A 22,344-nucleotide genomic window follows, 5' to 3' on the forward strand; every position below is an offset into this window, starting at 1 on the left:
TAAAGTAAGATTAACTATAGGTTTTCAGTGACAAGACAAAGCTTGAAGTGGAAGAAATCTCTATGTCTATTCCTTTTGAAATCAAGAATTACTGAAGAGTTATTTCAATCTCCTATTGAAGTTACAGGCTTTACTCCTACAGTTTTACAGTACAATTCCCATAGTCATTAAACACCCTAAGCATTAAAGAATGCATTTAAACATGCCGTACCATTCAGTTTGTCAGTTCGTACAGTCTAAGGTTTAGCACACCTATTTTTTTTGTTACATCTTGATTATTGTGGCAATTTTGTGCTACAATTTGCACTTCTTTGAACAAAACAAGAGTGTTATATGATTTTATTTCCTACAAGTGACAAACACACCCATCAATGCCAAAAATAACCCTGATTGTAAAGTTGGCCGACTTGTTTTATGGCACACAGTCACAATCAGAGCTGTGTTTCGGCCACCTCTGCCCAGTCTTCATCTGTGTTAGGGTTAAAGGTCAAGGCAATAGGAAGTGGCTAAGTGGCCAATGAAGGGGCTGGGCACAGCCGTCGCCAAGCAGCATGACTACGAGACACATGGCTCTGGCCTCAATATGCCTAATGAAACACATCCAACATTGGGTGATTACTGGGGGGCCACTCAGTGTTTGTGTGTGTGTGTTTGAATATGTGTGAATGTGTGTGTGTGTGCGTACGCGTTTTTGTGTGAATGTGTGTATGTGCGTGTGTGTGAGTGTGTGCACAGACTTTTGTAAATTACCTAGCGAATGAGCGGCGGTTGTTTTGGAGCTGAAGAATCGTCCCAGTCCCAAGTCTCCTAGTTTCACTACTCCTGTGGCTGTGATGAATACATTGGCTGGTTTGATATCTGGAGAAGAAAAAGTATGGAGAGGAGTCAGAAAAAGTGAAAAGGAGAGGAGAGGGTATTTATGAATTTAACTCACGCTCACTGTTCTAATATGAATGCAACATTAGTGACAGAGAATTTCAGAAGCAACAACACCTGTGTTAGGAATGTCTGATAATAAACTAGAATTACCACCTCATGGTTTTATGCCTCCAGCAACCAGTGAAGTTGCAGTTGTCATCCATGTCTGTCCAGACTCATATAATATATATAGTGAAGACTTTGAAGGAATTTAATAAAAAGTGTGTTTGCAGAACATTAGGATGTCAAAGTGAAGTTGATCTTTGACCTTTTGGATGTAAACTGTCATCACTTCATCATTTTTATCCCATTAGACATTTGTGTGAAATTTTGTCATAACTGGCGTATTAATTCTTGAGTTATGGCCAAAACCGTGTTTTGTGAGTTCACAGTGACCTTGACCTCGATCTTTGACCACCATATTCTAATTAGTCCATCCTTAAGTCCAAGTATATGTTTGTGCCAGATGTAATGAAATTCCCTCAAGGCGTTTCTGATATATTGAGTTCACAAAAATGGGACAGACGTGAGGTCAGAGTGACCTTGACTTTTGACCACCAAAATCTAATCAGTTTATCTAATCAGTTCAGCTCATCAATCAGTTCTTGAGTCCAAGTGAGCTTTTGTGCAAAATTTGAAGAAATTCCCTCACAGCGATATCGTTTTCACTTATTTTCATTTTCCTCGACTTTAGAAGACCATACTCTGTGTAAGTACTCTATGCTTTACTCTGTTAAACAGGAGTTGTGTATAATCTAAATAATGGCAAAATATAGACTGCAACTTCTTAAGATTAATTTCCTACCTTCCAGACATCCATTGATTTCAGCTCAATTTAGTAAGCTATGAAAAATTTACACACAGAGACTTAAATTGTTTGAGAAAGATAATCCATCACACTAAACAACTCGCCCCCTTCAGTTTCTACTTAAGTTTTACTACTGTTGTATAAGGTTGCATTCAGGAACACATGTCATTTCATCTGTGATGTCCTGGGTCTCCTGGTTAAGGCCCAGCAGCCACTAGACAAGGGGACCAGTCCTAGACGAGTGGCAGGAAGATTCTAATCACCCTCGTGCTGAGAGAATATCAATGCACCCCAACATTTTTTCAACATGCATGATATTTTTTGTTGGTGAGAAAGGACAGTGTGCTCACTCTCTGTGACTTTAATTCTGGCAAAATGTTGAACTTTCAAAGTCATTTAAAATACAAAAAACAAAAACAAATGTATATGTCAAGAAATATAATACACATTGATATCTTCTGAGGATTAATTTAAGACCATATCTCTATGTGGTCTAGTTAAACGTCATTTTCTAGAGAAGTAACCACTGGTTTCCTGTTACTACATCAAAACATTCATAGATAAGAAGAGATGTGAGCAGTAGCAGCATTTGTACAAGTCTGTCCAACTAGTATGTATCATGAGTTAGTACTCTAAAACTTTTTCAAAACATCAATCAAGGCTCAATTTCTAAACACAAACTGGCTTAAGATATATTTAAAAGATTCTATATATTCTATTATAATAAACAAGCCATTTCATCTATATATTAATATGTGTGTGGGTGTAAGTTTATGTACAGTGTGTGTGTGCATTATCACTACCTCTGTGCATGACTCTTCGGGAGTGCATATGTTCGAGCGCACTGCAGAGTTGGACAAAGTACTTCCACACTGTTCTCTCTGGGATAAGCCTCCTCTGCTTCTTAAAGTGCTGTTAAGTAAATGCAAGCACACACACATGCACAGGGGAACAGACACAGAAAACAAAGTAATATTAGCATACCTGAGAGAAGGAAAACATAAAATATTTTCACAGGAATTTGAAAAGGTCTTGTGTGGCACGGAATACAATTTCAGGCTGGTAGCAAAGTGTTTATGTCTGCATGTGTTTATACAGCATCCATCCCCAGCCTCAGTCCCCAGCTCCGTGACTCCTCTTAATGCAACCCAGACCACTCTCCTCTTGGTCGGTCCTTTGCCTAACCAAGCCCCATCTCATTTTCTCTATGGCCTACAATGAAAAGCACATGCATTCCCAGGAACAGAGAGAAGAAATTTGTGGTACCTTCCAAAACTCTCCCATCTGGCACACAGCTCTTTTTTTAAGTACAGCTTTCAGTGGCACAGTGGTTCCAGTTGTTTTTCAGTTTATTTATTTATTTATTTTGAAGGGCTGGGTGAGTCGTTCTAAAACATAAAGACTCTGGTCCCTCTCCAGTAAGCCACAGTGATGACAGAGCTTCAACTTAGACATTATTGCTTATTGATCCACAATGACTAAAATCAACAACTGATGATAGGAACTCTTCCTCAAACAGAGAAACATGGCTACCAGCAGGATTTTATGGGTGTCCTTATGGGTCCATTTGCAGGAAAGAAAAGCCTGGACTTTAGCCAGCTTGGATGAGAATCATACACATGGCAATTACAATTTAAGCATTTAGCAGAGACTCTTAACTGGAAAAACTAAAAATAAGAGCAACAGTACAGTAATTGAAAAAGGAGCATCAAAAGGGAAGAAGCTACATAAATCAGACCGACGATATCAACAAGTGCTGCAATATTAATCAAGTAAATGACTTCCCTGAAAACAATTTATTATGTATTATTGATAACAACAAATTGGTATTCACTACAGGGTAACTGTATGTATGTGTTTATGTATGTATTTTCAAGAATTGTGGCAATAATACTACTGTTGCTCAAACTACCGATATAATTTTGTGTGTGCTGAAAGATGTGGGCTGGGTATATCCAGTAGGAAGTAGGTTTATCCGCTATAGAAACAGAGTAACCTGTCATCTCTACCGAAATCAGGGGTCAAGGAGGAAAAAATGATAGGACTGTTGCAAATTCTAGTCCATTCACCTACTAAACAGTGTGAGAGAGAACAAGAGAAACAGAATGACAGAAAAGAAAGAGACAGGGGGAGAAGGATGGGGTGAGAAATAGAAGGAAGTAAAGGATGTAGGTGATGATAAGAGATACAGAAAATGAAGAAAGGTGTGAGAGTAAGAGAGGGATACAGATACATGGAGAGATTGAGAGAGGGAGGGATAGACCTTGGCCTACATCCAAACAAAGCATCAGCGAGGAGCCATTCTTCCCTTGCCCTCCCATTTCCATATCAGAGGACTGTTTGATGTCAATGGGGGAGCACATAGACGCCCACTAACACCAGCACCACCCTCTTCTCCATGCCTTTAACAGCAAACACTGCACATGCAATATTCTGTAAGTACATGCAAATCAAGGACCATTTGATTTCATTTGAATTCTGAGATGGCCAGAGAGAGAGAGAGAGTAGTAGAGAATGAGGGAAGAAGAGAGAAAGAAGGAGAGCGCACCATGGAAGACGAGAAATCAAAAAGAATAAAAAATGTTAAATTCATGTATCGGGAACACTGTACGAATGTGTTTACTTCACATTACAGCCGAAGAAGTGGGGGCTAAGCCCTGGCATGCACCTCTGCACTGCCACTGTTACATTAGAAAACAATTCATTTAGAACGGTGCAATGATATAGAGGAGAGGTGTGTACATGTGTATTTGTGAGTGTGTGTTGTCAGCAGCCATACGGAGAGGACAGTCCGAATGCTTCCAGCATCCTCGGCAGCTTAGCTAAAACAGCAATGATGCTCAGTGGTTTGTTATCTTACCTCTTTGGGCTGCCATGTTACGCCTTTGTAAAGCACATCTCTGAACATGTATGCAAGTGTGTATTTCCATGGTTGTGTCTGCACATTCTTTGCTTACACAGAATGGCATAGGTACGTTTTCAGTGTGTGTAAATGTGTGTGTCTTTACTGGATATATATCAGTGGTGTGTGTGTGTGTGTGTGTGTGTGTGTGTGCTGAGCCTGCCATGTTCACTCTCTTGTACCGCTAATCCTCGCCTCTCCTAATTTGCTGTGTTGAACTATGCGGCTGTGGAGCTGCTGAGTATGACTGCAAACAGCTTGTCGAGCTGTGCCGATACAACGCTGCAGCATCATTTATGCATGGAAGAAGACCAGGCTTTTTACATGCAAACCACTAATTTGCTATACTGGCAGGTTTTTATAATAACCCGGGATTTGGTCTAACTCAAAGATGAATAACAGGGTGAGCCTGGGATGTATTCGCTACCACTTTTGAACAACCCTTTTCCCTCTTCTGCTCCAATTTCAACAACATCACTGAAGACACACCTATGTAGCTCAAAGGCACACATTATGTACTTTATACTACTATACATATGCTTACATTTTGATTGAATGTTGATTTTACTGGGTATAACCATTGAAATGACAACATCTCTTTTCTGAGGAAGATCTAGCCAAGATGAATAGTTGGGCAGATTTTTTTTTTCCAAAGACATGTGGCCAGTATTTAGGAAAAAGTAACAATGTTCATGAGAAATTAAAAAAGAAACAATTAAAATCTTCATTTTCCCAAATCTTTCTTTAAATATTACCACAAATGACATCTCAAAATTTAATATGTAAAAGACATGAGGATAATTTATGATTAAAGCCAGATAAGTTATTTTCAGTATTTGTTCACATACCCCCACATGCTGGGACTTTATGACAATTAATCATAGCTCGACTTTTTAATAACTTCCCTTTCACAGTCGAGGCACATGTCACCACAGACTACTGGGATTAAAGGAGTTCTTATATTAGTTGGTTTTTGGTTTCAGTGTGGAATGGATGATTCAGATTGACTCAAGTGTTCAGGCAGTCAAAATCCTGTAATAACCACAAACCCCCCGCCACCATTCCTTTAGTTATAAAAGGCCACGTCAGCAGTTTGCTGCTTCCATACTAGCATTTCTTTCTGAAACCAAATGTGTGATACAATGTTGGACTGGCTATTATTTTTGTTGGATATTGTCCCCCGAGGCCAGGACATGTATTAAAAACAGTTTTCCATCTATTCGACATCATATTAAAGTACTTTAAATTGGATGGACTATTGTCCACCCAGGAGCTTATATTTTTTGTGATCACTAAATCTCTGATTGCTGACTGGGTGGGCATGTTGAGTATTACAGTGAAGTAGTGTTAGAACAAGGTAAATAAAGAATTACAGTGTTTGCATAAATCACATAGGTTAAACAAATTTGTTACCACAAGTCAATAATCAGAGTCTTGAAATAGTTACTGCTCTTTCATTAATGTTGAATGTTTTAGAATTTTTACAATTTATAACAGATTAAGATCTGATGAGTTAAATTACTGTATATTTTTATTTTTTCCTCTGTCTTTAAAGCCTCTTGTGGTTGAGTGTTACTCAAGAGTTTTTCATAACCACACGAATAAAGTAAGTGCTCTTTCAGCTGCCTGGAAAAGAGTGTGATTTAGCAGGGCAGGTGTTACCTTGATCATACGTGAGAGGTCCCCGGCATCCGCTAACTCCAGGACTATGTTTAGCTCATTGTCCTCAATAAAAGATGCATGGTACTTTATCACATTGGGGTGGTTCAATTGCTGTGGGAGAGAAAAAAAAAGAAGTGTCATAGAGAGATAAAGAAGAAGCAAACACAAGACATGTTGGTGACACTTGTCACATTAAGAGTGTCTTTGGTCACACTACCTAATCCAAGAGTGAAAATCCTTCCTTGCAGAAGCTATAGAAAGCAACTTCTTTGTAAGCATCTTCCTACAAAGTTGCTATACAATCTATATCAAAACAGCCTACCAGCTGATAAATGACAGGTTCATGTAATGAGTTGGCAATCAACTATACTTTCACCACCAATTAAAATAAAACAGTTGAATCCCTATTTGGAAACCATATTTGGTGAGTGTGGACCTAATGAGACGGTTTTGTCCTCAAGTGTGACAATGCTGGGTGACATGTCACAACAACCCCTCTGTCTGTGATGACAACTACCCATGTGTGACACACACAGACACAGACACAGACACACACACACAAAAACACAAAATCACGCACGCCAGGCTGACATGGCTGGCAGTCAGAGAAACAAGCATTCCAGGCTCATATCTGGCTGAGATTCCTTCCTGTTGGTTGGTCAATAAGACAGGAACAGCATTCCCGGTAGTTCCAGAGCAAGAAGAGAAAAGAAGGAGGGAGGGAGGGAAGGAGGGAGGGAGGGAGGGAGGTGCAATGAAGGGAAAGGAACAAATGACACAGTGACACAGACATGCAAAACGAATGATGGAGACAGGGCAGGGTGAGGACGTAAGAAGAGAGAGAACAAAGGTGAGAAGGGAAAAAAGAGCAGGAGAGGGATAAGGTGAACAAAGTTAAATCCTGGGGGGAGGGAAAAGGCAGAGAAAATATGATATCTGGAGAGCTCGAGACATGGAGCTGTGTGGCGTGGCGATGTTGATGTTTGGGGGGGGGGCCGCGTGATGCAAGCAGACGGAGCGGTGTGACAAGCGTCCGCCACTCAGCTCCGCTCTGCTTTCTCTGCTGTGATTAAAGAAATGTTCATGCTCTGGATGATGCAGAGAAGAGGGGGAAAGGAGATCACAGTACAGTACACTACGCTACGCTACACTCTCCACTCCTTCTCTGCATCCCTCCACAATCCTGTTATTCCATTTGTTCTCTTTCCCTTTCTCATGTCTCCATCTTTCCTTCACCTTCCCTTGTCCTCTCTTGCCAGATGTATTTTTGGCTCAGAGTAGCAGTTCTGCACGACTCCACACTGTAGCACAGCCAGGAAGTGATGAAAAGTCCCCTCATCCACCCATCCTAGCCCACTCCTCTTCCAAAACTTGAACCTCAGGCCGAGGATACAGAGGAATGAAGAGATATGTTCACATGCAAATGATGGATTGGAGCCTACTGCCATACAACAATCATTCATTGGGAAATATCACATAGAGTCTTGCAGGATTATGTAATTACACATGCTGGCTGAGACCCACCAGTGTGTGCAATTACTTAATCATGCAAGACTGTGATATATTATGTGAGCTGGTGATGTGTTTCAAAGAAAAACAATACACTGCAATCTGATGACACAGAATTAACCATGATAATAAATTAGTTTATATTGTATTTATAAAATCAAATTACATGCTCATAAGCAGCTGGTAGAAAAATGGGAAAAACAATGGCTGAAAAGATTTTCTGTTACATTCTAGTGTACTTCAGCTGAGGAAGATGCAACAAAAGCAGTTTTTCTTCTAACGCCTCAACCTGTTATCAAAGAACTGGGGATTATGATAAGTAATCCACAGCTTCTGATGCCCACCACCAGCAGAAATGAATGCCTTGTGTTACATGACATGTTCATATTTTTCAATGCACTGGGTAAGAAAATGAGTAGATACGCAATTTTGGGTTGTTTGTCCATTGGGAGAGAAACTAAATACATATTAAACTTTCAAAAGAAATATACTGCTCATAAACAGACCTAAAGATTAAAGTGAATTTATAGTGTGTGTATCAGGTTAAATGAAGCTGGTTGCTGCCAGTCCTCTGTCTTGTCAGTAAACCGCCGCTATAATCTAATCAGACGCAGAACCCAGACGCACACAGACACATACACACACACACAAAAACACAGAAGCAAGCAGACATCATTACAGCTCTTCACTGCTAATTAGGGCAGATCATTAGTCTTCAAAATACAATCCAGTCTTGATAGTAACCACAAGCAAGAGGAATACACAGCTGTGGGATTTCAAAAATGGTGAAACTACCAGATTGGCAGAGAGCAGGCTATTTCTGCAACCATCACTCCTATCAGCGAGGATTTAGATAAAAGGACAGAGTGAGAAGTGAGATTCTCAAGCTGAAATCGCCATGCCAGAACAGGAAAATACAGATGAATGAGCAGACACAAACGCAGACAGACAAACAAACAAAATAGGCAGACTGTTGAAAGGCCATGGCTGAGTGTTTTTGTGTGTGTGTGTGTTTGTGTGTGCGTGTGTGTGTGCACGCGCACGTATATGTGCATGTATCTGTGCACAAGTATGTGTGTCATTCCAGTCGGCCCATGCCAGTGCGCCTCTCATTATTCTGATTTGGCTGTGTCTCCTGTTGGCCTGTCTAGTGGGGATAAGGCAGAAGGACTGTCTCTCTCTCACACTCCGCCCTTTATTATAGGGCTGCCTGGGCAGCACAGGGCCAGGCATAACTTCCATGTTCACTAGCAATCAGCTTATAGGATGAAAAGAAAGGAAGAAAAAACTCTGAGGGGGGAAAACGAGGTAAGGAGAGGGAAAGGAGGAGGGATGGATGGAACTACATAGCAACCGGGTGAATAAGGTATAGAAAGAAGAGATAGGAACAAGCAGAAGGGAAGGACAGAGAAAAAAAAAAAAGGTATGGAGGAAGAGGATCCATGTAAGGAGAGAGAAAAAAGGAAATGTAGGAGATGCATAAAGGAAATGAGAAATGTAGTCACCTAGCAGAGTTTGACATTTAACCCTGCCATGACCCCTCTTAGGAGGTCAGAGATACGGACCAAGGCGAAATCCACTGTCTTGTGCCGTCAAGTCAATAATCTGCTACTCAGATTACAGCTCTCTACAGGGTCTCGCCTGCATCTGAGTATCGTTGTCTTTGAATGGCCCAAAAAGCCCCCAGGAGCTTCACTCAAGTGTTTGAGTGGCACAAACTAATTGGTTTTGTTTTCTTGTTCTCCCTAATGTGTACGTGTGAGCGCGCATATGTGCACAAAGTGCCTGCAGTGCACACGCACTCACACACACACAAACAGAAAGGCTGCCTATATGGAGGGAAACACTACCACGGATGCATGAATGCACACATTCAAACTACAAACACACAAAACTTTGACACACATCTACAGTCTTTCAGACAGGGGGAAATATTGAAGCTGTCATTAGTTGTTCATTAGTTTTTGAGAGCAGCCCGGCTGACACATGTTTAAGGTAGTTTGATAAATGAAACCTCATCATTGGGAAAAAAAGTAAAAGAATAATGAGGAAAGGGAGGAGGTAAAACATCAAGAAACACATGAGGGAGGCTACCAAATTTCCATGCTGATGCTCTTTTGCCCAGCTTTAAACATGACAAAGAGATAAAAAAACAATAGTTTTGGTATTAAAAAAAAGTCAATGTGAGCCTGGAGGAATGTAACACTGCTGGCACAATACACACGTACGGTACAGTCACATGCACATATTCATTCACTTTTTTACTTGTGTGCAAATATACAGAAACACTCTTCTGCATTCATAACCATGCAAAGACACGTGCACAAATGCGCATGTGCCCAAACACACAACACACAAATCCAAGCCGTGTGGTGCAGATCAATTGTTTTCCTGTGGTGGAAGGTCTCAGCTGAGGCACCTTAAGAGAACAGAGCACAGCGCATGACGCCGTCTCCCTCTTCCCTGGTTCTTTACCTTAAGGAGATCTATCTCTTTGATGCAATCTTGCCGAGCCTTGGCATCCATCAAGTCGAATATCTATCAAGAGATCAAAACGGAGAGAAACGGAGAGGGAGAGAGAGAGAGGACGGAGAGGGGTGTTATCACATATTCAAGAAATGGTAAGATGGAGAGATGTAGAGAAAATATGAAAAAAAAAAAAAATCACTTAACAGAAAACACGGCTGCTGTTATCTAGAGGGTGGCGTTGGAGTGACTACAGGTGTTCCACATCTGAGTAACACGCACATATCACTCTGTAAGGTTTGTGTAAGGTGTCTGTATGTTTATACATACTCACTCAGAGCAGCATACCCTCCTAGTTTTGTGTATGTGTGTATATGTCAGTGAATACTGTATGTACCTGCGCATCTGCGCATTCACCATGAGAACTGCTGAGTCACACTGTGAAGGTAGATTTGTGCTTCACATTGCACTTAATTACGCAACAAAAAACACAAAGAATTTGCATGCATGTATAAGTGTATGCGCGTGGTAGTCCTGTGGTGGTGGTCCTCACTATCAGATTGGTTAATAACATTTACCAATTTTTTAAAAAAAACTGACAAAAAATAAGAATCTTTTACTATTTCCTTTAATTTTTCAGCATACTAACATGTAGTTTATTTCAAGTTTATGATGCTTTAGTGAGTTTAACAACTTGAATTTGTGTATCAACAATATCAGTGTGTAGATTCATGACTTTCTACTACAGCAGAATATCCTGTATGCGAGTGAGATAAATTCCCAGCGCTAAATTGCCCATAAATGTGAGAATACGTATTCTTGTCTGTTTGTGTTGGCCTTGTGACAGACTGACAACATGTCTCAGATGGAACATTCATGGGGAAAACAAAAAAAAAACCAAAAAAAGACAAAAACAAAAACAAAAAACATACCAACAGATGATAAAAGGTTGTTAGACACAAGGATGGTTCGACATTTCACTTTTGCTGACAACACTGGCTACACCTGGTATCCAAACTGACTCATCTACTGCCTCACCTGAACCTTCTTCAGGGCCACTGATGTGTTGTCTAGCAGGTACCTCGCCCGGTACACTTCACTGAACTGCCCACGACCAATCTTCTTCTCAATTTGGAAGTTAGCCAGTGAATTATGGCCCATATCTGGCTGCAGCGGTTTCTGAAAAAAAAAAAAAAAACAAAACAATTCTACTGAGATTTACACACACACACACACACACACATACAGATATGTTCAAATATAATATGCACACACATGAGACAAAGAGACAAAAAATAAAAAACAAATAATTTAAAGGCATTTTGCATTAACCATGTATTTGCCATTGAAGTGCAACTATCTCCACATTACTGAAAGAGGAAAGGAAGAGGGCTGAAGGATGTGAGTGAAACAGTGGTGAGGCCTAACTTCTGTAGTTTGTTTTGCTGAGAGGCTGCTCTAGGCTTATGATGATTTGACTGGCATTAGGCTGATGTGTCACGCTGTGAAAGGTCTTGAGGAATGTGCACATATTTAACTGCAGCACAACGTCACCTCATTGAAAGCCCATAGATGGAGGAAAATACTTATTTTATGTTATTTACATAGCTAACCAAAAAAAACAAAAAAAACAAACACCTAGAATCAATTCAAAAGTGTAAACTTACTTCTCACAGGCAGTAGGAAAGCATCATGCACGGCCTGGCATTATCTTTTGGAAGTGGCTGCCATGTTTGCACCACATAAACTTCTGATTACTTCAGTTAGGAATTTTTTATCTTACTTTAATATGTGGATTGACAATGTTCCTATGTAAGTAATTAAACCTTATAATTATACTACATCTGCATATATATACACATATGCTATATATCAGCATATGTATCATGGCTGATATATACATCAGCCATGAGGCTGGTTTCATGGGTACCGGTCTGTGGCTCAAACGGCACACTGACATCCCTGGAGTAATCAAGGAGCAGTAACTTGGTTTTAAGTTCACATGAACTCTGGAGTCCACGTTTCCGAGTTCGCAAAGTTATATCCCTGAAAGTCTGGCAATGGGCCACAGACTACAAGATTCCTCATCACATGATTGGCTGAGCATAATGAGACACTCACCTACCACAACTTAAAAAAAAAAAAAAAAAAAACACACACACACACACACAAAGATAAACCAGAATGAGCCAGTTGCATATGACGTGAGAAAAAAAAGGCACAGAGCAGGCTGAATGACCTTTCCAGCCTTTTGGTAAACTTGTACAAGGCGTCGGCGGGCGCAAACAGAAGGTGACAGATATCAGAATGCCACATGTCACAGGCGCTTCTGCCAATATAGCTGTGGGTGCAGCTCAGGGGCAAGCGACTTAGGACAGACTGAAGGAATACGAAGAGGGGGAGAAGGTCAAAAATTAATCTCCTAACCACTAAAACACACAAGAAGGGAGTGTCATCACACTTGTTCGCTTCACTTGTGTTTCACAGTTTGACAGAGTTACCATGAACAGACCGCAGGCTATAGAGGATTCCCTCAGCTGTCTACTCACTACCAAGGAAGACAATGAGATTTTAATTCGGTGAAAAATTAATAAATCCAACCAAAATATAGAAAAAGGAAACAACAGACACAAGTTTAGCTGTGTGGTTCGTAAAGCGTTAACTAATTATTTTCACTACTGAGAGATCTCATGGTTATTTTTTTCAATCAATCAAAATGTCTGAAATTGTTGAAATTGATTACCAAAATTTGCAAGAGCCCAAGGTGAAATCTTCAAGTTGCTAGTCATGTTAAGTCAACAGGCCTAAACCCAAAAATATTCAATTTAAAATGATATAAAACAGAGAAAAAGCAGCAAATCCTTGCATGTGAGGTGTTGAAATAGCAAATATTTATTTTTGCTTGATAAACACTGATTTATAATCAAATGATTCCATACAGGATTGCTAGAATAAGGCTGGGGCTGGGGGGGGGGGGTAATTTAAACATTTCATTGTTTTTGAAAGTTGACAGCCAAAGGAAGAGGTGTGAGCCAATGAGATGCCCTGTCCAATTAACACTGCCGAGGTGTGTGCATTTTTCAGCATGACACCGCCATCATCCTGAGCTGTCTGAGAGTCAGTCTGACAGTGAGCATGACACTCTGCTACGTATCCCATTGTTCAAAATTTCCTAGCTCTAAAGAACTCCTGAAGCGCTTTGGTAATAACGACCACTATATGCTTTAACAATACTAACATATTGTTCCAAAGGGGATTTTACGATAACTTAAACTTATATTTAAGAGAGGCTAAATGCAAACCTACACAAAGATCTGCAAGGTGTGTCACATTGAAAGTCTGGCCATATTGTGCAATGGTTTTTGTTAATAATAATAGAAGTGCGTTGTTAATAATAGAAGTGTGCAATGAAGCAGGATGGACAGTTTCAGGTGTGTAGATCAGGGGGAGAGAGAGAGAGAGAGAGAGAGAGAGAGATGGAGAGAGGACAAGGGGGCATTGCTTTCACTCGCTGCGTGGTAGCTTGACAAATGTTAGCATGAGCCTCTAAAGCGCTGTGACAACCGCCTGCTGAGAGCACAGTCTTGCTAATGTGTCCTGGCATGCCAGCCCCGTAATCACACATTTACATATGCAATGACCTACATTTGCATGTCAGATCGCACACTGTCCGGCATGATTAACAGTGGGCACCTCCCCATGTGGAGTCGCCCTGGGTGGCAGCAGAGGCCGTGCGAGGGCGGAAGAGAGGGCTGGAGGGAGGGCGGCTTTTTTGGCAGCCAAGGGGCCGGGCTGCCAGGCAGGATTATGTCAGCCAGCGGCCTCGGCATTAGACACTTCATTAGAGCTAATCTGTTTAGCAGTGGGCAGTGTATGTAAACTTCACAGGCCATTTGCGGCACCTCCTTGCCCCCTGGCCTGGCCTTCAAAGGGCAGCCAGTCCACAGCTGACTGACAGGCCGTCTCATCTGCCGCACACGGGTGTCACACAATCAGGAGCTTCCAGCTGAAACACAAGGCCCTGACAAACCCACACACACAGGGAAGTCACAGAGGAATGACCCTGAGTGATGCAGGGTCAGTGTCTGGACAAAATTGGGAGGGTTATACAGATTACTGTTCAAAAGAATCTAAACTTGACTGTTCGTGTGTATGTTAAATAAGATGGTTGAGCTAAAAGATGAAGGGTTGTCTAGTGGAATTCCAGAAAAACAGGTCTATTCAATCACGTTTATATGAAAGAGTAAAGCATGGCACAACTGCTGACAAGGCTACATGTTTGATTGTTGATGTCCATGATTTAAAAAAAAGAAGAAAAATAAATAATAGGGCATGTAAGGTAAAACTACCCAGTCCAGGCATAAAAGACAATTCTTCAGAAGACTTGAAAACAAAGCTGATTATTTGCCTGAAATAAAGAAATTACCTTATTTTATATTTATCCATTACAAACTTTTCAGATCAATGTTAAAGCAAAAACAACAAAAGGAACTGAAATCTGCTAACAATGGCCAATATTAAATATTTTAAAAAGTCTTAGATGACTGTAACAATATGGGGTCACAGGTCATATGTCAGAAATGATCACTTACTCCATGGCTATACCATAAATAAAGGCTAAGACAAAGAAACAATTAGTGTTAGGACCACTTCTTATTACTGTCGCTTTCTAAATTATTATCTTTCTTCATCTTTTTCCTAACTTACATTTTTGTGCTGTACCATGTGGTGTGCTTACTCTTTTCACTCACATCATCCTGGTTGGTGATGGGGACAAGCTGCAGGGGATGGAGATTAAGTGGCAGCCGTGCAAGGCATTATGGGTAACATCTGTGAGGGACAACATTTCTCGGGATAAAGGTGACACACAAACGCCATGGGCAACTCACTAGCAGGGGGACTGAAAGAGAGAGAGAGAGAAAATGGGAGCGAGAGACAGAGAGAGCAGACAGACAGCTCATTGGAGAAAGTGTGATACGGGCTGCCCAATAATGACACCATTGCCAAACACAACTGACAAGACACATGGAGAGTGGAAGAGAGAATGCAGAAGACAGGGAGAGGGAGAGAGGGTGAGGGGGGGAGAAGACAAGCAGCAGAGGGAGGAGGGTGTGATGTGACAGCCCAGCAGTGCCAACGGCTGCCACAGAAAGGCCAGCGGCGGCAGAGAGGTGCTGTCTCCTCTGTAGAGAGACGGAGAGGGATGCAGAAACAGAGAGGGAGAAACTCAGGGCACGTCCACAGTAAGCCGGCATTTAAAACCTGAGCTTTTAAAAAATTGTCTCCAGGTGGAATAAATCTGAACACTGTGGTAGGAGTATGTTAGATATCCGGTACTAGAAAAATTAATGAAATGAGGAGAGCGCAAGGAAATGACACGTAACACGGGTCCCAGACCAGATACGAACTTGGGATGTTGTGACTCATGATTAGTGCCTTAACCCCTAGTGGAATATTCACCTCACAAATAGTTAGCATTTATGACCCACGATAAAACACTATTTTCTGGTCACAGAGTTTTTGGTCAACAAAAACTAAAATTTGTATACATACAAAGAAACCGATTGCGAGTTTATCTGCATTAGAACCAACACTAAGGGTTTAACCAGCTGAGGCCCAGCTAAATAACTGCGCTGTGTCTTTCTCACTGCCAACAAAATGCTGGCTGCGATGCAGTTTTGTCGTTTGCCAACCGAAGCAGAATGAATCTTTGTTTTGTTTTCTTATTGTTCAAGTGTTTTAGTATGGACAGGGATCTCCACAAATACAACCTCAGAACTCAAGTTTGGAAACAAATTGTTTTTATATGTAAACGGTGTTTACAAAATTAGTTAGATTACTTTGTATGTAGTCTCCAAGAGAGACAGGGAGGGATATAGGGAGAGGCAGAAACAGCAACTGGCAAGCAGGGGGGTTCACTCCCACCCTCACTAGTCACCAGCCCCCTTGAGCACGGCACCATACAATATTCATCCTCAGCCAGTCAGCCAGTGAGCCAGCCAGGCAGTCAAACCGGCAGGATTCACCCCAAAGGTGCTTCTCCTCTCAATCTGCTCCACAACCGCACAGACTTGTCTCAGCGCTTACAGACAGATCCGTGTCTGTCAAACTCTGCAGTGACGATCAAAATCTGATCTGAGGGGGCCTCCCCACCAACCCTCCCACTCACTCAAAGAGCAAATGCGCCATTAAAAATGCACATCTTACCAGCTCATCTCGTTTACCTAATGCATATGCATCATACCTCCGGGACCAAGAGAAATGATATTGCAAGCGATACAGAATATCCTTCATCACATATACAATTCAGATTTCTTCAGGAGAAGGCTGCCGGGTTTTTTCCCCTGTGCTGCCAAGCAGACTAAACCTTAGGAAAGTGTGAAACAGATAGAGGACTTGTTGAAAGACACTCATCTGGATGCTGGCTAGACAGCCATCTACATATACTAACTGACTCTCTCTATGCATCTCTACTAAATGTGAAAACAGTTCATGCGTGCTCTGTGAGAGTAAAAAACATGATGCCACACAGAAAGTTTACTCTGCTTTCAAAAACCTAAGTGCAAAAAGTAGGCCTGGAATTAACAGTGATGTAAACTGCTAGAAATAGATTGAAAAACAGAGGGAGAAATCATTAAGCCTGAACAATAACACATAATCAACTGTTGGGAGATCAGCGGAGGATCTAGTATCTGTGTGTGTATGCGTGGGGGGGTGTTGCCTAAGTCAAATTAATCATTAGAGCTTTTATCTGACTTTCTTCTGTGTGCAACCCAATTATCCTTAATTTTGCAATTACAAATCTTAGAATAAATTAACCCCCTTGGCAATTCCAGTGTTAATGTTGCAGTGCCCTTGCATACGCAAGAAAAACAACAACTGAGAGTACAGGCCTATTTTTAGTGTTGTTTCTTTCTTTTTTTTTTTTTTTTGAGAAAAAAAAAAGTACTCTGGGGCATATGGATGATCCTCTTTGTTTAAAGTCTATTCAATAGTTATGGAGGCAAAAACATCCTTCTGGAAAGAAATCAATGGGCCTGATGTTGGAGGGCGGTATTAAAATCCAACAATGACCAGATCTGCACGGAGCAAACCTGAGTTGTATTGACCCAAGAGAGGCATGCAGGGAGGCCAGGCTCTGCCAGCCTCCAGAGCTCTGATCAATAGCAACAACTCAACATTCATCCACTGCTGTGTATCTCACACACAGGTTACAGTGGTCTGAAGGATCTTTGGACTGAAAGGCACATCTTGATTGACGCAGGGAAAAAGGGGCAACAGAGAATGTTTACAGTTCAAAACGCGAAGGAGGTGGGATGGTATATGCTTGCAATGAACGGATGAAGAGATATATCATCATAAATTATTTAATGCATTCCCTTGTCAATTAACCTACAGGGAAACAATCTGTAAACCCAAAATCCCCATTAACTAAAATCACACACTACTTGGGAATTGGGCACTTATATACACATATATGTATATACATATGAAAAAAACTACATATGGGTGGAAACTGTTGAGTTTCTTTATATAATATTGTAAGATCTTGACCTTAATCTGAAAAGTGCCTTGAGATAATGTATGTTATTATCTGGCACAATATAAGTAAAATTTAATTGAACTGAACTGAATATATGGTAGGACAAAACTTGTCACGAGTACAATAAAACATTTACTGAAACAGAAACCCTTAGCAACAACCCTTAGCTGTGCATAAAATTTTTTTATCATACCATTTGTTATTTTCTATCACAATCATGATGAAGTACATTTTCTAAAAATTAAGTTGAAAAACTGTTTATCGATAAATTGAGCTGACTGAAAATTCTGAAACATCTGAAAAATCAAGATACTTTATTACATTTATCTAACTCCTGTGAATCTCATACTGCTTTATTGCAGAGATTTACTTCAGTATCAAACATGATGACACAATATCTGGCGGCCTACAATTTTCATTACACACTTAATAGGTCATCCTACTTCATAACACTCTTTTTCAGTTTGTCTTGTGTTCATGTTGGTGTCTCAGTGTGGGGTTACCTGGGGTTGGAACACTGGCACGGCTGCTTGCTGTCCTTGTGGCTGCGAGTCCATATCCGTGGTGTTAGGAGCTTGATCCTTTACACCTCTGAGAAACACACACACAAAACAGAACTTCTGGTTAACAGACTCAACATTGACCATTAGACAAAACACTCAGCAGTCATTTCCTAAAATAAACAAATCGATTAATAAATACCACTAAATTCAACGATCACGAAAATAATGACGTCAATCAACTGGACAAATGTTTGTTATTGTTCAGCACCAAACTATTGAGTGCTGGTTGCTGCCACAGTGTCCGTTTTCAGCGGAACTTGATCCCACGTCATGCCTGTGGATTTGACACTCTTTGTCTGGGTCCCTCTCAAGTTGCAGCATGGCACGGCTACAGCAGGCAGAGGTATTTATCTGAACAAAGCAGAGATAACGCCACTCTGTATTTTCTTTGGCATTCCTCCAAGGAAAATTTCCTGTTCCACTCCTTTTTCTGTTTACTGAGAAAGTATAGGCCACACAGAGGTGAGTGTATTGGGTATGGGTGTACGCCATTGTACTGTATAATTGCATGTTCTGGCATCTAGCCTAGAAGCAAGCTAATTGCAGAAGATACCCCACCAGCAGTTGCTTGGCTTATCACCACACTTAAAACAGAAAGTGTCATAAGATGAAATTTTACCTGAATTAATAATTTACATAAATCTTTGAAAAAAGTATGATGCAAAAATTATTTTCACACATGCACTTAGCTTATGATTCTAGACTCTACTCTCAATTCATGTATGTGGAAAGAACTCATTCTGACAGATGCTGTAGGATCATTTCCACTGCACACTGTAATTCACATAATACGGTTACATAGTGGAACAATTAACACCAATTTACCCATAATTTACACAGGATACAATGCATGTATAACAACAACCACAAGCAAACAAATACACAGTATGTGAGGTGAGGTGTTTGCATGTATTCAGCATTCAAAATAAAGCTAAGGAAATTTGTGCACCCATATTTTCTGTGATCTTCGAGTGAGTGAGTGAGTGAGTGAGTGAGTGAGTGAGTGAGTGAGTGAGTGAGTGAGTGAGTGAGTGTGTGAGTGAGTGTGTGTGTGCGTGTGTGTGTGTGTGCGCATGCGCACATGCAGTCACATGCAGTCACACTGGGAGCCTGTGGAGAAAATGGAAATGGCTAATGCTCTGAGGCAATTACAAGCGGAAGGTATCGACAGATGCAGTGGGAAAAAAAAGTCTGGACCTTGCTTATTCAACAGTCAGTAAGGGAAAAAAAAAAAAAAAGGAATTACCAAGGACTACTACCCTATATGGCTGGTATACCGATCCAGATTCTAATGAAGGGATTTATGATTCTGCCACTATCTGTTGCCTATTTGCAATGTCTTATTTACATGAATACTGCACATGCATGCAAACACAAATGGACATACAAACAATCAAGTTCAAAGGACCTCAAAGGAAAAGAGACACAACACACTTCACAGTGGGAAATTGTTTTTCCACTAGAGTGAAAGACATCCGTCTGTCGTTTGTGTATCAGTATCTGTCTGTCCTTTCTGTTGCCTCGAACCTCCCCGGCCAATAAAAAAAATCCACTGTTACAACGGAGATGAGAATTGCACTCTCTCTCTGCTGATGTCCTCAGTCCCATTCACTAAAAAGGTTAATAATGTGAATTAGTACCCGCAATAAATAAATAAATAAAATAGAATGACACTCAGTTGAGTGCATACATCCGCCAAGGTGAAAAATGCCCTATCTCACCATGTTGAGGAAAGTTTAACCAGATCTGCACCAAAACTTAATGGGTTCTTCCTTGGCCTATGCTCCATTCCTCCACCAAGTTATTTGCAAATCGGTTTGGTACTTTTTGCATAATCCTGCTGACAAACAAACAAACCAACAATAAACCAACAGATAGACACGGGTGAAAACATAACCTCCTTGGCGGAGGTAATAAATGCGTGGCACTTAAAGTGCATGGTTGTGTGTTTGTTTGGGGGCTTTAATATATGTAAGAAGACACGTATGTGTGCGCACGAGCAGGCAAGTATTGTGCCAGTACCGTGGTTGTTTATTTTAGATTAGTTCAGCTTTTCTTTCCAGGGGTTCACTGGCCTTCATGTGAGCTTTGAAGATCATGAAAATAAGTGTTTGCACAGCGCTATTTCTCCTGGGATTGCTTTGACTATATTGGGAATGTTATTTTCTGAAATTTACATTAAAAGCTTGTTTCAAACAAGTTTAAATCAATTCAGATGTAAAAGGGGTTTACAATTAATAAGAATTTAAAAAGCAACCACCACTCGAGGCAAACTAGAAAAACATTGTTAAATGTCCAATCCTTCCCATTTTTGACTATAACTATTGCCATGACTTTCATATAGGCCTAACTCTGGTTAGTTTACTTAAATGTACCACAGACACCATACTCATGTTGATTAATTTTTGACCATTTCCATGAAAACACCACTGAAGGGATATTTTAGGCTACGTACAGTGTCCCATCCAGTGTCCCATCCGGTGTTGCCAAACTTAAGCTACCTTTATTGACTGAGCAATAATAAAATAATTTCAACAGATAAGAAAAGAAAAGTACTTTTTATAAAGTATATCCAGAGAAATCTATATTTATATGTGCAGGTCAGAGTTTGCACAGACATCAAAACAAGTGATCAGACTGAAATTAATCCCAGTCCTCATAATCATAGTACATGTTGTTCCCATGCCAACCCTAAACAAGTAGACTAATGGGATTGGAAATGTAATTCTCTACACATATAAACAAACAATGGTTCCAGTCACATAAAATAAAGGATCAGTACTTCAGTAGTCTGCTCTATTCACACAATCACCGTAACATTTTAAGCCTAATCACCTTAATGTGATTATTCATTAAGTTAGTAAAAGTACTGCCTGTCAAATATTTATCCAGTATGTTTATCTTCACATGGTAAATGAGTGGCTGGCACTTTAATGCATTGAGGACAAAAAGTAGTGTAAAGAAAATCAGTTTTCCTCATTAATATGCACATCTATGCAATTTTATCATTTGATTAGACAAATCATTTTATAGTGGAAACCTGGGATCTGAAAATGAAAACTATATTATGTGCTGTAATTGAACTTACTATGTCTATGAGACACCATTATTCTATACTGACCCACATACTGTGTCACATGGTGATGGGATCTTTGTGAGCAATAACAAGGAAAAATCTTGCTTATTATGGAACTTTGATTGTTTAACTACAATGTAATGTTAGTGAATTTTTAAAAACTGTGTATATTGCTAGTGATTATGATCAAATATTATTTATATAATATGTCTTATATATAAAAAAAAAAAACAGTATTAAAAAAATTGTTTTTAAATTTTATTTTTTTTTTCGCCCATCGGCACTTGTTGATAGATGTATGTTAATCCTTAAATAAAATGGGTAAAAACGGAAAACAGCAGCCCCATAAATAAATATTCACTTCAGCCTATAATATTTGTACCTTTGTTTTCATTTGGCTTCAGGCCCTGTTAAGACAATCTGGAAATTTCCTGGATATGCATGGGGAACTTACTACCAGGTGAAAACAGGGCTTATTAGACAGAGGCTGACTGAATAGCTGACTAACTGAGTGTTATGGTATTTTGATTTTGGTGTCACAGGGGACTTAGAAGTCATCCACCCAGCCAGCCTTCCTGCCTCTTTTCGTGATTCTTCGCACTTCAGTTTTGTGTTTTGCTAGACTGGGGCTGGCACCCTTACTCCTTTCCCTAACCCTCTATTGTTTCTACGTGTCAAAATAACCAGGAGGCATCTGAGGTCCCTGACGTTCTTTCGCCTCCCACATCCCACATTAACAAGATCAATTAAGACTGCCATGTTAGATTAACACACACCAAGAAACAGCACATTTAACGAAGCTAACTCAATCAAGTGGAGTAAACGAGTCACGCTCTTAGGGCTCCCATTCCTACACAATTCAATTAATATGAAACCAATCAAAAGTAAAGCCTTGTC

The 22,344-nt window shown here is 40.3% G+C and overlaps 1 protein-coding gene across 1 annotated transcript in view; it reads right to left on the reverse strand.

The window, feature by feature from the left end:
* The window catches only part of nek7 (NIMA-related kinase 7), a 60,602-nt gene that overhangs the window by 19,701 nt on the left and 18,557 nt on the right, over positions 1-22,344 (reverse strand). Inside the window, exons 2-7 of the mRNA XM_040128898.1 lie at positions 18,312-18,399; positions 11,304-11,444; positions 10,275-10,337; positions 6,291-6,401; positions 2,530-2,638; positions 751-858 (exon numbers count right to left, since the gene is read on the reverse strand). Coding sequence (XP_039984832.1) covers positions 751-858; positions 2,530-2,638; positions 6,291-6,401; positions 10,275-10,337; positions 11,304-11,444; positions 18,312-18,365 — 586 coding nt within the window. The 5' untranslated portion in view covers positions 18,366-18,399. The remainder of the gene's footprint in view (positions 1-750; positions 859-2,529; positions 2,639-6,290; positions 6,402-10,274; positions 10,338-11,303; positions 11,445-18,311; positions 18,400-22,344) is intronic.

This window comes from Xiphias gladius, chromosome 6, assembly GCF_016859285.1.
Source record: "Xiphias gladius isolate SHS-SW01 ecotype Sanya breed wild chromosome 6, ASM1685928v1, whole genome shotgun sequence".
NCBI classification, from domain to species: domain Eukaryota; kingdom Metazoa; phylum Chordata; class Actinopteri; order Istiophoriformes; family Xiphiidae; genus Xiphias; species Xiphias gladius.